We start from the raw sequence: 14,288 nt of genomic DNA, 5'->3' as shown, positions 1-14,288 counted from the left end.
TTTTTTTTTTTTTTGAGGCAGAATCTCATTATGTTGCCCTTGGTAGAGTGCCATGGTATCACAGTTCACAGCAACCTCTAACTCTTGGGCTTAAGTGATTCTCCTGCCTCACCTCCCAAGTAGGTGGAACTACAGGCACCTGCTATAACACCTGGCTATTTTTTGGTTGCAGTTGTCATTGTTCAGCAGGCCTGGGCTGGGCTTGAACCCATCAGCCTCAGTGTATGTGGCCAGTGCCCTAGTCACGGAGCTACGGGCCTCCTCAGGTCCTTCTTATCTTTTTCATGTAGTCTTTTCAGCACTTCCAAATAGTTAACTTGGTACAAATTCATAATGAATAATCCCTCTGATATCAAAAAAAAGTTAGCAATATCATTTTTACTTGTTTTTTTGAGGCGGAGTCTCGCTCTGTTATCCTGGGGTTGAGTGCTATTGCGTCATAGCTCACAGCAACTTCAAACTCTTGAACTCAAGAGGTCTCCTGCCCCAGCCTCCTAAGTAGCTGGGACTACAGGTGCCTGCCACAACACCCAGCTAGTTTTTCTATTTATAGTGGGGGGTGGAGGTCTCTTGTTGAGACTGTTTTTGAATTTCTGAGCTCAGGTGATTCACCTGCCTTGGCCTCTCAGAGACCTGAGATTACAGGCATGAACCACCACTCTGGGCCTTTTGAATCTTAATTTGGCCTCATGGAATTATTATTATTTTTTGCAGTTTTTGGCCAGGGCTGGGTTTGAACCCACCACCTCCAGCATGTGGGGTCGGCGCCCTACTCCTTTGAGCCAAAGGCGCCACCCTGATGAAACTTTTTTGATCATGGAGAATTGGTGTGTACTTTGGCACTCCAAAACATAGGCTTGCCTCTCTAAGAGGTCTTGGCAAACTTCCACTCTCCTTTGCTTTTAGTCATCACTGAGCTCTTTTGTTACCATTTTTGCACACACCCCTCAGCCAAGATTTTCAAGATTTTCCTGTTTCTCTATCAATGTTTCCTTGGTCTCCTGTGCTTCTCATAGTCAGCTGATGATTTTGATGTACAATTCAACAAATTTTTTGCAATGTTTTCATCAGTTCTGCTCATTATTGGCCTCCCTGACCTCTTTTTATCAGGGAAGCTTTCTCTCCTCTCAGAATCCATTTGTTCACTGCCATTTTCTACATGGCATTGTCCCCATAAACTTGTACAAACATGTTCCTGATTTCATTTCCACTCTTGTCAAGTTTAACAAGAAATTTAGCAATGTTTGTTCATTGCTCTAATTTAAGCTCTAACATTCTAGCGATGGCACACAAAACACTAATATAATTTCTACTCAGCAGGACACAGGCACAGATGGACATGAACACACCTGGGAGACACTGATACACTTTACTGAAGCTGGGCATGGTGGCTCGTGTCTATAGTTGTAGCACTTTGGGAGTCTCAGGTGGGTAGGTTGCTCGAGCTCAGGTGTTCAAGACTAGCATAGAGACAGAGTGAGACCCTGTCTCTACTAAAAATGGAAAAATTAGCCGGGTGAGGTAAAGCACACCTGTAGTCCTAGCTACTTGGGAGGCCGAGGCAATAAGATTGCTTGAGCCCAGGAGTTTGAGGTACTATGAGCTATGATGCCATGGCACTCTACCCAAGATGACAGAGTGAGACATTGTCTCAAAAAAAAAAAAAAAGAAAGAAAGAAAATGAGTCAAACATGGTGATAGGTGCCTGGAGTCCCAGCTACTCAGGAGGCTGAGGCAGGAAGATCACTTGAGCCCAGGAGCCCTGTGAGCTGTGATGCCAGGGCACTCTACCCAGGCCAACAGAGTGAGACTGTCTCTCACCTGATGGGCACATTGTGAGGGTGCCCTTCATCCAGGGTTGTGCTGGGTGAAGGGCTGAACTTTACCTTAGAAACAAACAATGTAACCTAATCATCTGTGTCAGGGTCCCGCCCCAAGAGCAGCATTGCTGAGACCTGTGGAAACTGGCTGAGACCTGTGGAAACTGGCGGTGATCAACTGAAGAAATCTAGAGTTAGAAGCGACCCTAAAGAAAGACAAGAGACATAGAGTAGAATTAAAAGTGGGCGCTCAGGGGTCCATTGCCCACCCTAGGATTCTGGCAACAGCCCAAAGTGTTTGCTCCACTCTGATTTTATTAAAGTCTGTTTGCCCGAAGGTAAGATGAGGGAGGGAACAAAGATGTCAGCGGTTTCTCGGATTGATCATATCAGCTCCTATTGTTACTATTGTTAACCTTAAGGATATCCTTCAATAATATGAAATCTGAGCCTTATATTGGGAGAGCCTCCTGGTTGAGGTCACACACACGGATTTCTAGGGAGGTGTTAAGCTCCACTAGTTCTCTATGGAGTAAAATGCCACTGGCGTTAATCTCCTCTGAGGGATGGGTGGGAGGCAGGCATTTTCTTCCCATCACCACCACAGTAGATTTTCCTCTGCAATAAGGGATATAAGCTCTTCTGCCCATCTCAGAGCTCCAGCTACTCCCTTGGTCTCTGCTCCAGGCAAATACAATGGGTATCTGCTTTGCCTGTTTAATGGGCAGGAAACACCCTAGAAGATGTATCTTTTGCGAGGACATTGTCATAGTCTCTTCTATGACCATTATTCCCCTCAGAGTGATCACAGACCCCGCAGGGTGTTTGTAAGCTGTATCCTTAACAGGATAGAATTTCAGAAAAGGCAAGAATGGCTAGCTTAAAGGTAAACTGGCTGACTTTTCTTTGTTTCTACTCACTCAGCTTTCTTTTCAGTTTTCTTCTTTTTCTGGGGATGCTTTCCTTTGCCAAGAACAGGTCTTTAGTCCCCATTCCCCCAGCAATGTGTACCCTTAAATAATACAAATTTTAAAAAATGTAAAGAAAAAAAAGAGAAAGAAACCTTACCAAGTTGTTTGTACAATGCTGCTGATGTAAGCACATGGTGGCAAGTTTGCAGACTTAATTGTCAGACCTTGTACATTTATATAATCAAGCATATGATATCACAGCTCACAGCAACCTCCAACTCTTGGGCTTAAGCAATTCTCTTGCCTCAGCTTCCCAAGTAGCTGAGACTATAGGCATCCACCACAATGCCCGGCTACTTTTTGTTGCAGTTGTCATTGTTTAGCAGGCCCTGGCGGGGCTGGAACCCACCTGCCTCGGTTATGTGGCAATACCATAGGCTTTTGCAGGTAAAATACATAAATCAAAATCAATCAAAATGTTAATAATGAGTTATTTAGATAGTTTTGTTAACAGTGTGTCTTCATAATGGTTTGTATATCAGACTATGAATGTCTCTAACATGAAAGCAATGTTAATGAAAGATAACCAAAGAAAAGAAAAAAATTGATAGCCAGCAGTCTAATGATGTATAATATTTGTGTTCATAAACCTTCTTAATAAATTTCTGGCAGTTACCAAATTATTGGCTTCTTTATTCTTCTGTACATGCGAGAAAAGGAAAGCCTTTGAATGAAGACTCTGCGAAAGACCCAGTGTTAGTCACTGTTTTCTTCTTTCATATGTACCATTGTTTTTTCTCAAAGTACAAAGAAATTAGAAATTATTTCATCTGCCAGCCATTACTAAAACCTGTTTTAATTTGTTCATATTCTTTCTTTTGGTATTGGTATCAAGGAAGTTTAATTCTAGATGACGATTTTCTTCTTTAACATTAAAGAATTACATTAAGCAAATTAAAAATATCTTTTACTTAACGAAATGGAACTTGTAGTATATAACAGGATAACTTTTAATCCCCACTATTTATATAGGGGCCATCTGTTAGAATTTCTGTTGGTGGTGAAAGTATTAACCATGTAGTTTTTTTCATGGCTGCTTACACAGCTGATTTAAACCAAACAATGAACAAAAACTTGCTCAATGAGAATGATATCATACATGAATCTCTGTAAACGCATCATCATTCATCTCGTTTTACAGAAGATATTAAGAATGCAAAAATAATGGACATTAACCTCATTTACAATTGTTGTTCATTCCAAAATGCTAGAAATCATGTTATGATATCACTTTCATGAAGTATAATCATAGACTTTTTTTTTTTTTTTGAGACAGAGCCTCAAGCTGTCACCCAGGATAGAGTACTGTGGCATCACAGCTCATAGCAACCTCCAACTCCTGGGCTTAAGTGATTCTCTTGCCTCCGCCTCCCAAGTAGCTGGGACTACAGGCACCCACCACAGCACCTGACTATTTTTTTGTCGTAGTTGTCATTGTGGTTTGGCAGGCCTGGGCTGGAATCCAACCCGCCAGCTCTGGTGTATGTGGCTAGTGCCTTAGCCACTTGAGTTATAGGCACCGAACCCATAGACTTTTATATATGTGTTTTAAAATGGATATCTTTGTGTTTAAGTATGTTTCATGTTTTTCTGCAGATATCTAGAACTAATTTGAAATTTCCCATGGTAGAAAAAAGAATGTATCCCAGAATAAAATTTTCCATACATGTGTATGTTTAAAATTTTAGCTTCTTTGATTTGTGTATTTGAATAGAAGGGCCTTGGTTTTTGGTTAGGCTTATAAAGACTAAATGGCCAATTTTAGCAGAGTACTTCAACACTAATTTTTTAAAAAAATAATGTAAGCAGTGTGAAATTATGGAAAAAGTATAAGACTACATATAATTTAGAAGACTAAAATTCAAGTGTGCCTTTGCCTCTTAATAATTTTACCTCTGGCAAAGATTTATGTATTCTGCGTATCTCTTCCTCATCTGCACACAGTAGTGACACCTGCTTTGCCTGTCTGACGTTTTTGCTGTGAGAATGCAATGAGATAACATACAGGAAAGGAGCATGTAAATACTCCTTGAGTAAAATGACATGATAGGTTTTTGCTTCATTCAGCTTAGTTGTACAAATTAATTTGCCAATTTATTAGTAGAAAGAACTCTTTCATGTCCTTTATCTAGATTCTCTAATTGTTAAATGTCTGTAACCTTTTTGTTTTCTCTTTCTCAGTGTCATTATCTATTCTGGGTCTACGTAGACTTAACGGTCAAGATTTTTTTTTCATCTGATGTGCCTGAGACAGTCCCTTGAACATAATAAGGAGGCATCTAAATGTTGTTTTTTCATAATAGATTTTAGTTGACAATTATTGTATACAAAATTATTTAATATCAATGAAGGTATGTCATTTCAAATGCAGTTATAGATTTAAAACTTTCTTAATTTCAGATTTCCTTTTTTTCTGGGGAACTATATTTTTAGTAACAACAACATTAGTTGCTCTTCTGAAAAAAGAAAACAAAGAAATATCAGTAGTAAAAGAAGAAACACAAGGGATCACAGATACTTACAAGCTGCTTTTTGAAATTGTGAAAATGCCAGCAGTTCTGACATTTTGCCTTCTGATTCTAACTGCAAAGGTAAGAGATGTATAAATCAAATTTACCATTTTGTTCTAAGTACCAATATCATGTAATTCTTTCAATGCCTTTTCATGTCATAGGTTTCTTTCCACTACTATTAGAATTTAGCAGTGAAAAACAACATTTTCTGTTTATTAAATGTATTTGAAAAAGGCACGATATCAAATGTAATTTTAAAATAAACTTATTCTTGAAAAAAATTATGTCAATTTGAAGAACTGCTAATAAATGTGAACTGTTACTGAATTAGTGATGTTAGTGCTTAGAACAGAAATGAATACCTTAAAAAATAGCTTGGCCTCTCAAAGTGTTGGGATTATAGGCTGAACCACTGCGCCTGGCCTGTAATATGTGTATAACTCTTTTTTTTTTTTGAGACAGAGTCTCATCCTGGTAGAGTGCTGTGACGTCACAGCTTACAGCAATTTCTAACTCTTGGGCTGAAGTGATTTTCTTGTCTCAGCCTCCCAAGTAGCTGGGACTAATAGGTGCCTGCCACAACGCCTGCTATTTTTTGATTGTAGTTGTCATTGTTGTTTGGCAGACCCAGCATGGATTTGAACCCACCAACTCCAGTGTATGTGACTGGCACCCTATCCACTGAGCCACAGGCGCTGAGCTGTGTGTGTATATAACTTTTAGTGGACATAGGTACACATTTTGGATAGGTAAAAAACTTTTAAGAATAGAACTGTTGAGCCATAGGAAGTACATAGTACAAGTATATTCTGCCAAACAGTTTTCCAAAGTGGTTGAGCCAGTTTTCCCTTCTACCAGCAGTGATAGAGTTCTAATTATTTTATATCCTTGCAAACACATAGATTGTCTTTTCAGTGTTATCATTTCTGATAGATGTGTAGTGGCATCTTATTATGGTTATAATGTGAGTTTCCCTAAAGATGAAAGAAATTGAGCATCTTTTCATATGGTTTAACATACACGGTTGCCTCTCTTTAAACTTGTAAAATTTTTGTTTTTTATAGATTCTGTATTGTTTTGTTAGATATGTGTACTACAAATATCCCCTACTCTACAACTTTTAAGACAGAGTTAATGATGAAGTCACTTTGTAGATCTTATTTTTATAAAGAGAATGGATAAAATCTAAGTGAAATTCTTTTTTGGGCTTAAGTGAAATATATTTGCACTTTAATTTTTTTTATGGTGAAATTTACTCTTTTGCTCCATTCCAAGAAGTTATAGTATATACAATTTATGATGTCTTTTAAAAAAAATTGTGATGGGGGTGGTGCCTGTGGCTCAGTGAGTAGGGCGCCATATACCGAGGGTGGCGGGTTCAAATCCGGCCCCCAGCCAAACTGCAACAAAAAAATAGCCGGGTGTTATGGTGGGCACCTGTAGTCCCAGATGCTTGGGAGGCTGAGGCAGGAGAATCACCTAAGCCCAGGAGCTGGAGGTTGCTGTGAGCTATGATGCCACAGCACTCTACCAAGGTCAAGAAAGTAAGACTCTGTCTCTACAAAAAAAAAAAAAAAAAGTGATATAATTTCACAATGTTTGCAAATTTATTAGTAGAAAGAACACTTTCATGTCCTTTATCCAGATTCTCTAATTGTTAACATTTAGCTCTACTTTTTTTTTTTTTTGGCCAGGGCTGGGTTTGAACCCACCACCTCTGGAATATGGGGCCAGCACCCTACTCCTTGAGCCACAGGCACCACCCAAGCTCTACTTTCTTTATTTTGTATATTTGTTCTTTCTCTATTACATTTGTTTTTAATTTTTATTCTTTTTTTTTTTTTTGCAGTTTTTGGCTGGGGCTGGGTTTAAACCCACCACCTCCAGCATATGGGGCCAGCGCCCTACTCCTTTGAGCCACAGGTGTCACCCCTCTGTTACATTTTTCACGTAAAACATTTGAGAGTAATTTGTACATATGTGTGACAGTGATGCCTCATTTTAACCATACTTATTCAGGGTTAATTTAAGCCTTAAGTTCTTACTCCTATTTCTTGATGATTAGGAAAAAAAATAAAAGTCTTATATTCTTTTAAACTTAAAGCAAACAAATCAATAAGTTTGGATTTTTGATACTATTTATTAAGAAAGGTTGGAGTTTATTGAAGTGGAAATTTAGTTGCACTTACAGCTATCTACATTTCTTATGAGTACTGAATTTTCAGTTTTCACTGAGTATTATTAGTAAACCATTGGGCAAACTGGGCCTTCTGTAACTTGATTCTTGTACCAACTACACTAATATGGTACTTGTAACTGTTATGAGTCAATAATGAAATTGAGGTTTTTTTAGGAACTTACATATAATTACAGTAAAATATTTCATAAGTCACAAATTAAAATACTTTTTGTTTATATTGCAGATTGGTTTTTCAGCAGCAGATGCAGTAACAGGACTGAAACTGGTAGAAGAGGGAGTACCCAAAGAACATTTAGCCTTATTGGCAGTTCCAATGGTTCCTCTGCAGATAATATTGCCTCTGATTATCAGCAAATACACTGCAGGTCCCCAGCCACTAAATATATTTTACAAAGCCATGCCCTACAGGTAAAAATGAAATAAAACCCTTGCTAAATAAGAAAGGTTAAGGCTTGCCGCCTGTGGCTCAAGCGGCTAAGGCGCCAGCCACATAAACCAGAGCTGGCGGGTTCTAATCTAGCCCGGTCCTTCCAAATAACAATGATGGCTGCAACAAAAAAATAGCTGGGTGTTGTGGCGGGGACTGTAATCCCAGCTATTTGGGAGGCGGAGGCGGGAGAATCACTTGAGCCTTGGAGTTGGAGGTTGCTGTGAGCTGTGATGCTACAGCACTCTACCCAGAGCGACAGCTTGAGACTCTGTCTCAAAAAAAAAACAAGAAAGGTTAAAAATGAGTATCACTAATATCTGAATGTAGAGTATATATGGCAAAATTCTTGAAAAGTATCTTCAATTTCAATATCATTCATATGCACATTTATCTCATTTTAACCTCTTACCAGGCTTTTAACAGGTTTCTTTCATGTGGTATGAACACAGATTTTTGTTGTTGTTGTTATTTAACCTAAAATGGAAGTAAACTCAGTGTCCCTTTCTTTTCCTACAGGTTATTGCTTGGATTAGAATATGCCCTGCTGGTTTGGTGGACTTCTAATGTGGAACATCAAGGGGGATTCCCTATATATTACTATATAGTAGTGCTGCTGAGTTATGCATTGCACCAGGTAAGCCTGATGTGGTTTTTCTCAGGGAGTAAACTGTTTTGTGTAAAATGAAGACAGTTTTCTATTGTTGCTTTAAAAGGATGTAAATAAATTTTAAGATTTATGAATTTGATGAAGAAATGTTTAGATAGCCTTTAAATTATTTTAAACCTTATGGCCTTTGATATAATGAGTTGTTTACTTTCTCTGAAAAGGAGAGCTCCTTATTCATTCTTTCATTTTTAAAAAGTCCTTCAACAAGTATTTGTTACATTTCAGAATTGATTACAAGCCAGCTAATTCTACTCTTGCTAAGCAATTCCTTGCTTTATCCCTAGATTAGGATTCTTTGTTTCTTTAAGTCCTAAATCTTTTCAGAAAGTATTGAGAAATAATGATGGCTACTGGATTAGAGGTCCCAGGTTCCTGGCTTAGCTTCTGTATTAAAGTTATGACGTTCTCTTTGTGATTTCAAAAGCCATGTGTTAGATTGCTTTTTCTCTCTTTGTTAAATAAGTTTATAATCTCTAAAAGAAGTAATTTCTTCTTTACTCTAGCTTCACCTAAGCTGCTCTTGCAGAATGGAATTTTTTTTCTTCTGGAAGCAAGTGTGTCAAGTAAATGGCTGAGACCCAGCAGTAACCTTTGGGACTCAACTACAATTATTGCTAATACATCTTTCAGAGTCACTTTAGATTTTTCTGTTGAACCTACTCTAAACCCTTTGAAAGTTATATTTATTCACTTTGACTTAGTTGTTAACTGAATCCTGAAAATACAGCTTCTAGGGGCAGTGCCTGTGGCTCAAAGGAGTAGAGCGCCAGATCCATATACCGGAGGTGGTGGGTTCAAACCTAGCCCTGGCTAAAAACTGCAAAAAAAAAAAAAAAAAACAGCTTCTAGGAAATCTCAATAGTTTTATGCATATAGTAAATCATTTAGGAAAATTCCATAGTAGATCTTGTCTGACTCTAGGGGTCCTCAAACTTTTTAAACAGGGGGCCAGTTCACTGTCCGTCAGACTGTTGGAGGGCTGGACTGCAGGCCCCGGGACAAGTAAGCTGCTAAGCAGGACAGACAGGGGCGGCAAAAACACCCAGCAGGCTGGATAATAAATGTCCTAGGCGGGCCGCATGTGGCCAGTGGGCTATAGTTTGAGGACACCTGGAAGCTGTATATTTATAAAATCGTTGAGGCCAGGCTCAAATATTTTTTTCTGTTTTGCATGTTTCTAGTTAATAAGAGGCACATAATATAAGTTAAAAGGAGGGCTTTAGCTCCGAGAATGCTATACTATTTATCTGTATGATGTTATAGTCCAAAAATTACTTGTTTGGCTTTGGATTTTATTGGAGAATTTCCCAAAGTGTAGTCAGTGAACGCATAACCAGATGCTTTGTGGGGGGAAGGCACAAGGCTAAGTAAATCTGAGAAGCAATGCATGACATAACTCCTCTACACTTCAATCATTTCTTTGGCAAATACTAAGTGAACACCTATTCCCTGCCAAAAGCCATTCTCAGTACTGTTCATGCCAAAATACCTGTCCTCAAGGAGTTTATATCCTAAAGATTTCAGAAGACCTACAGTGAAAGGAACCTTTTAAATTTTGTGTGACCTAACATCACCCAGTCTTAGTTGACTTTGGAACTCCTTTTTATAGGAACATCCTATATAACAGTATTCAAAGGAATACTGTTTTGGAAATATAATTTATTTCCGTTTTCCTAAGTGGAGAGTTGGTTCTTCCCTCATAAGCACTTTTTGCCTCTTAAGGAGGTTTTTCTTTGTAGCTTATCACATAAATTTTGAAATGTTATTTTTCTTATGTATATATAGGAAAAATATATAATTATGAATTTATATTTCTTTGAATACTTGAGTGTTTACATGTATAATAAGTATAAACATAAATACACATTTACACAATATATATTTAGGTATAGCATAAATGTGAAATTTTCTCTTTTTCTGTATGCTTTCTTCAATATCACCTCATCTGTCAGTTTCTCCATTGGGTCTTCCTTGACTACTCATTGTAATATTAATCTCTCATTTATTTATGCCCCAGTAGTATGATATGTGTACTTCTATTTTCAGTATTTACTACATTTGATCATAATTGTTTATTCCTGTTTTACCAGCCTAGAATAAATTCATAGAGGTCAGAGAAGAACTGGGTTTTTTTTTGTTCGTTTGTTTGTTTTTTGCAGCTTTTGGCCACCTCTGGTATATGGGGCCGGTGCCCTACTCTTTAAACCACAGGCACGACACAGGACTGCTTTTATTCATTGTCGTATTGCCATTATCTTAAAGCCTGGCTTACAGTACATGCTAGATAAACGTTTGTTGAATTGAATTTAATAACAGTTATGAAAATTAATTCAGGTTTATGATTTTGATGTTCTTAATTTAGACCATAGCTGTATAAGTCTAATCACGTTCATGATGTTTTACATTTTTCCTGTAGGTGACATTGTACAGCATGTACGTTTCTATAATGGCTTTCAATGCAAAAGTTAGTGATCCACTTATTGGAGGAACATACATGACCCTTTTAAATACTGTGTCCAATCTGGGGGGAAACTGGCCTTCGACAGTAGCTCTTTGGCTGGTGGATCCCCTTACAGTGAAAGAGTGTGCAGGAGCATCAAATCAGAATTGCCGAACACCTGATGCTGTTGAGGTATGTTTTAACTTTAGATAACATTACGCTAATACTAAGGTGTGGTGGCTCATGCCTGTAGTCCCAGCTATTTGGGAGGCTGCAGCCTTGAACTGCTGGTCTGCATTGAGCTATGATTGTTGTCAGGGCCCAGGACTGGCCAGGTCTTGGGCCCAGCTTAGGTAGGTTCTGGACATGGACCACTAAGCTACCTTGCTCAGGAACAGTTTCTCGTAGGTGCTTGAGGGCTATCTACTTTAGCTGGAGAGAGAGAGACAGAGTATCTTAGAGAGAGTAAAGGTCTTCTTAGAACAGATAGCTCTTAGTCTTTAGCAGAGCTTGGTAATCTTCAGCAGAGACGCTGTGCTGGCGTTCTGCAGGCCGGAGAGGAGACAGAGTCAGAGTAAGCGTGTCCATGATAGTATGCGCATGCCTCTTGACTGCCTTCTCCTCCAGCCTAATATAAGGCTGAGCTCGTGCTTCTCAACACCACAGGTGTAGAGACTGCCAATTCACCAATGCTCTCATCTTGCAAGCTCACTCATGCTTGTTAGAACCAAATCTCTCTCCATGCCCTTTTCACCAACGTGTTCCATTACAGGTATTTCCTATAACTCTCACTCCTCTCAGCCATAGGCTATACGGGCTGCTACAGATTGTACCACTGCTCTTCAGCCTGGGCAACAGAGGGAGACCTTATCTTTTAAAACAAAAAACAGAAAGGGTATTAATTTCCTTGTTTTGCCTCTAGAAATATTATTTCTTTTCTTTAAATCGTATCTGTCCATAGTTTCTAGTGTAGTAATCTACTTATATTTTTTCTTTCTCATCATAACTGGGGGTGATAATACATTCAAATCAGCAAGAGTATCTCACTGAAAGGTGGTTATTAGCATTGGAGAGGCAATCTTTCCGACACTTTGGGGATCACTATCCTACACAGTAGGCACTAGACATAAATAATACATGTGTAAATGTATAATTAATATATGTAGCTAAGTTTTATAATATTAGGGGGAAAAGGAACTTCCATTGGCTATTTATATAACAATTACAGCTAAAACTGAATGGTTTATTGATAAATTATTTCAGAGTAATATTAGTCCTTTTCTGGAGTAGATTCGTTAGAAATTTCTTTACATTTCCAAATATGAAGAGCTGCATCTTGCTTAGAGCAAGATTTGAAAATTGTTTTTAATCCTGTCATTAGCATTAGAGAGATTAAGATGTAACAACATATTTTGTCATTTGCAATTAAGTGAAATATTGAAATGTTTTCAGACAAATGTATTTTGATTAATACTTTATAAAGTAGAAACATGGTAATTACTGGATTCTTTTGTTTTGAAATTGCAGAATATTTACTATAATTTTCTTTTTACAGCTTTGCAAAAAACTTGGTGGCTCATGTGTTACAACACTGGATGGTTATTATGTGGAGTCCATTATTTGTGTTTTGATTGGATTTAGTTGGTGGTTCTTTTTTGGTCCAAAATTTAAAAAGTTACAGGATGAAGGACCATCTTCATGGAAGTGCAAAAGGAGCAATTAATGTATACACTACTGGACACTCTAGAAAGGTAATTTTAGTTTAGTTTTAATTCAGAGAGCTATGATAATCAATGCACAGGACTATGAAATACTATTTTAAGCAAGGAAATTATTAATACAAAATGCCAAATGATTGAAAGAAAAAGACCTCTTTGTATATTTGATCATATTTTCCTTGCTTTGTTGATGTATTTGAAGTTTACTTAAGGTCGGGAAATTGGTTCTAAAAAAACTTTTTTTGGCCTTGTTATTTGATTTGTATCTTTTTAATTAACTGACCAAAGCAAATTTTAAGCTGCAATTCAGTAGTCGTGGGTGGTGACCATGCAGCCAAGTATTGTTACTGATACCTATCATTGAACTCTATTTAAAATTTGGTACTATAGAGTAAATGGAAATGAGCTTGATATTCAACTGCTGTCTACAACTAGTCTGACTTTGTTGGCAGTTAAAGTCTTATTTTGAATTGTAAATTGCTTAAATTTTACCTGTTATTTGCTGAGAAGAGGATGCGGACTACTGAAATGTCATTTTAGTTGTTATTTTTCTGACCATAACCACATTGTACAAATCAATCTGTGTTTAAAAGACTATTTTAAATGTATTTCCTGCTTTTATAAACATTAAAGATTTGTAAGAAGATTATTCAAACTATTTTTTATAAAATAAAAGCTATGACTTTTAATTTGTTGATTCCTCTTGCCCTTCCCCCCTCATTTAGAAAGATATTTTGATTCCTTGTTAACATTTAACCTAAAGCTTCCAAATGTTTTTTGTCACAAGCATTTTGTGGCACACAGACAGCTAATGAGGGGATCAAAGTGTTGTATGTATGTTCACAGAAAAGTTCTGGAAATAAAAATTGAATTTTATTCTTCAAGTAGTTTTTTTTAATTAAGGAAAGAAAAAACAGTAAAGCTTTCCAATTAAGTAAAATTTAAATGAATAGTTCCATAATTTTAAGAACTAATATTTTAAAGAGAGAGACAAAGACATTTTGTGCCTTTGACAAATAAATAATGGGTGGAACAATGTTTTTTCTAATTCAGCACTTTACTACTGAAAAAGAGCTCACAGTTACTTTATGCCAAATCAGGTACTGTATTTTCATTTATGAAAACCCAGCCTTTTATTTGTAAACTAGAGTTTCTACTGGACAATTGCTATTCCAGAAGAATTAAGCTTTTGAGTACGTTAGCAATTTCCAGCATACCGTGGACATCCAGTGATATGGTTCTTTGCATATTTTGTTATGTATTACTTTGACACATTAGAGATGACATAAATCCTTCAGAAGTTAGCAAAAACGGGAGATTCAGTTATGAGTCTTAATTTTATGTTAGTGGGAAAACATATACTAATGCCTGATTTTGTTAATTTTATAAGATACGTTGAATTTTAAAGTGGGGTTTTTATAAGAAATAGAGAATAAAATGGGTGGGAGAAAATGGCATAAGCATCTGAAGAAAAATAAGGGCAGTGTCTCTAGAATTCATGCACTGCTATTGGAAAGCCTGTGTTGAGC

General features: G+C 37.3%; 1 protein-coding gene across 1 annotated transcript in view; it reads left to right on the top strand.

Annotated features, from left to right (window-relative positions):
* Nucleotides 1-13,652, top strand: part of SLC33A1 (solute carrier family 33 member 1) — a 24,314-nt gene extending 10,662 nt beyond the window's left edge. Inside the window, exons 2-6 of the mRNA XM_003794126.3 lie at nt 5,192-5,382; nt 7,728-7,912; nt 8,451-8,568; nt 11,018-11,233; nt 12,597-13,652. Coding sequence (XP_003794174.1) covers nt 5,192-5,382; nt 7,728-7,912; nt 8,451-8,568; nt 11,018-11,233; nt 12,597-12,764 — 878 coding nt within the window. The 3' untranslated portion in view covers nt 12,765-13,652. The remainder of the gene's footprint in view (nt 1-5,191; nt 5,383-7,727; nt 7,913-8,450; nt 8,569-11,017; nt 11,234-12,596) is intronic.
* The last annotated feature ends 636 nt before the right edge of the window (nt 13,653-14,288 follow it).

The sequence above is a fragment of the Otolemur garnettii genome, unplaced genomic scaffold (genome assembly GCF_000181295.1).
Source record: "Otolemur garnettii isolate 467f Iridium unplaced genomic scaffold, OtoGar3 scaffold00076, whole genome shotgun sequence".
NCBI lineage: Eukaryota > Metazoa > Chordata > Mammalia > Primates > Galagidae > Otolemur > Otolemur garnettii.
Note: the sequence above shows the minus strand (reverse complement) of the source record. Positions and strands in the feature narration are given on the sequence as shown.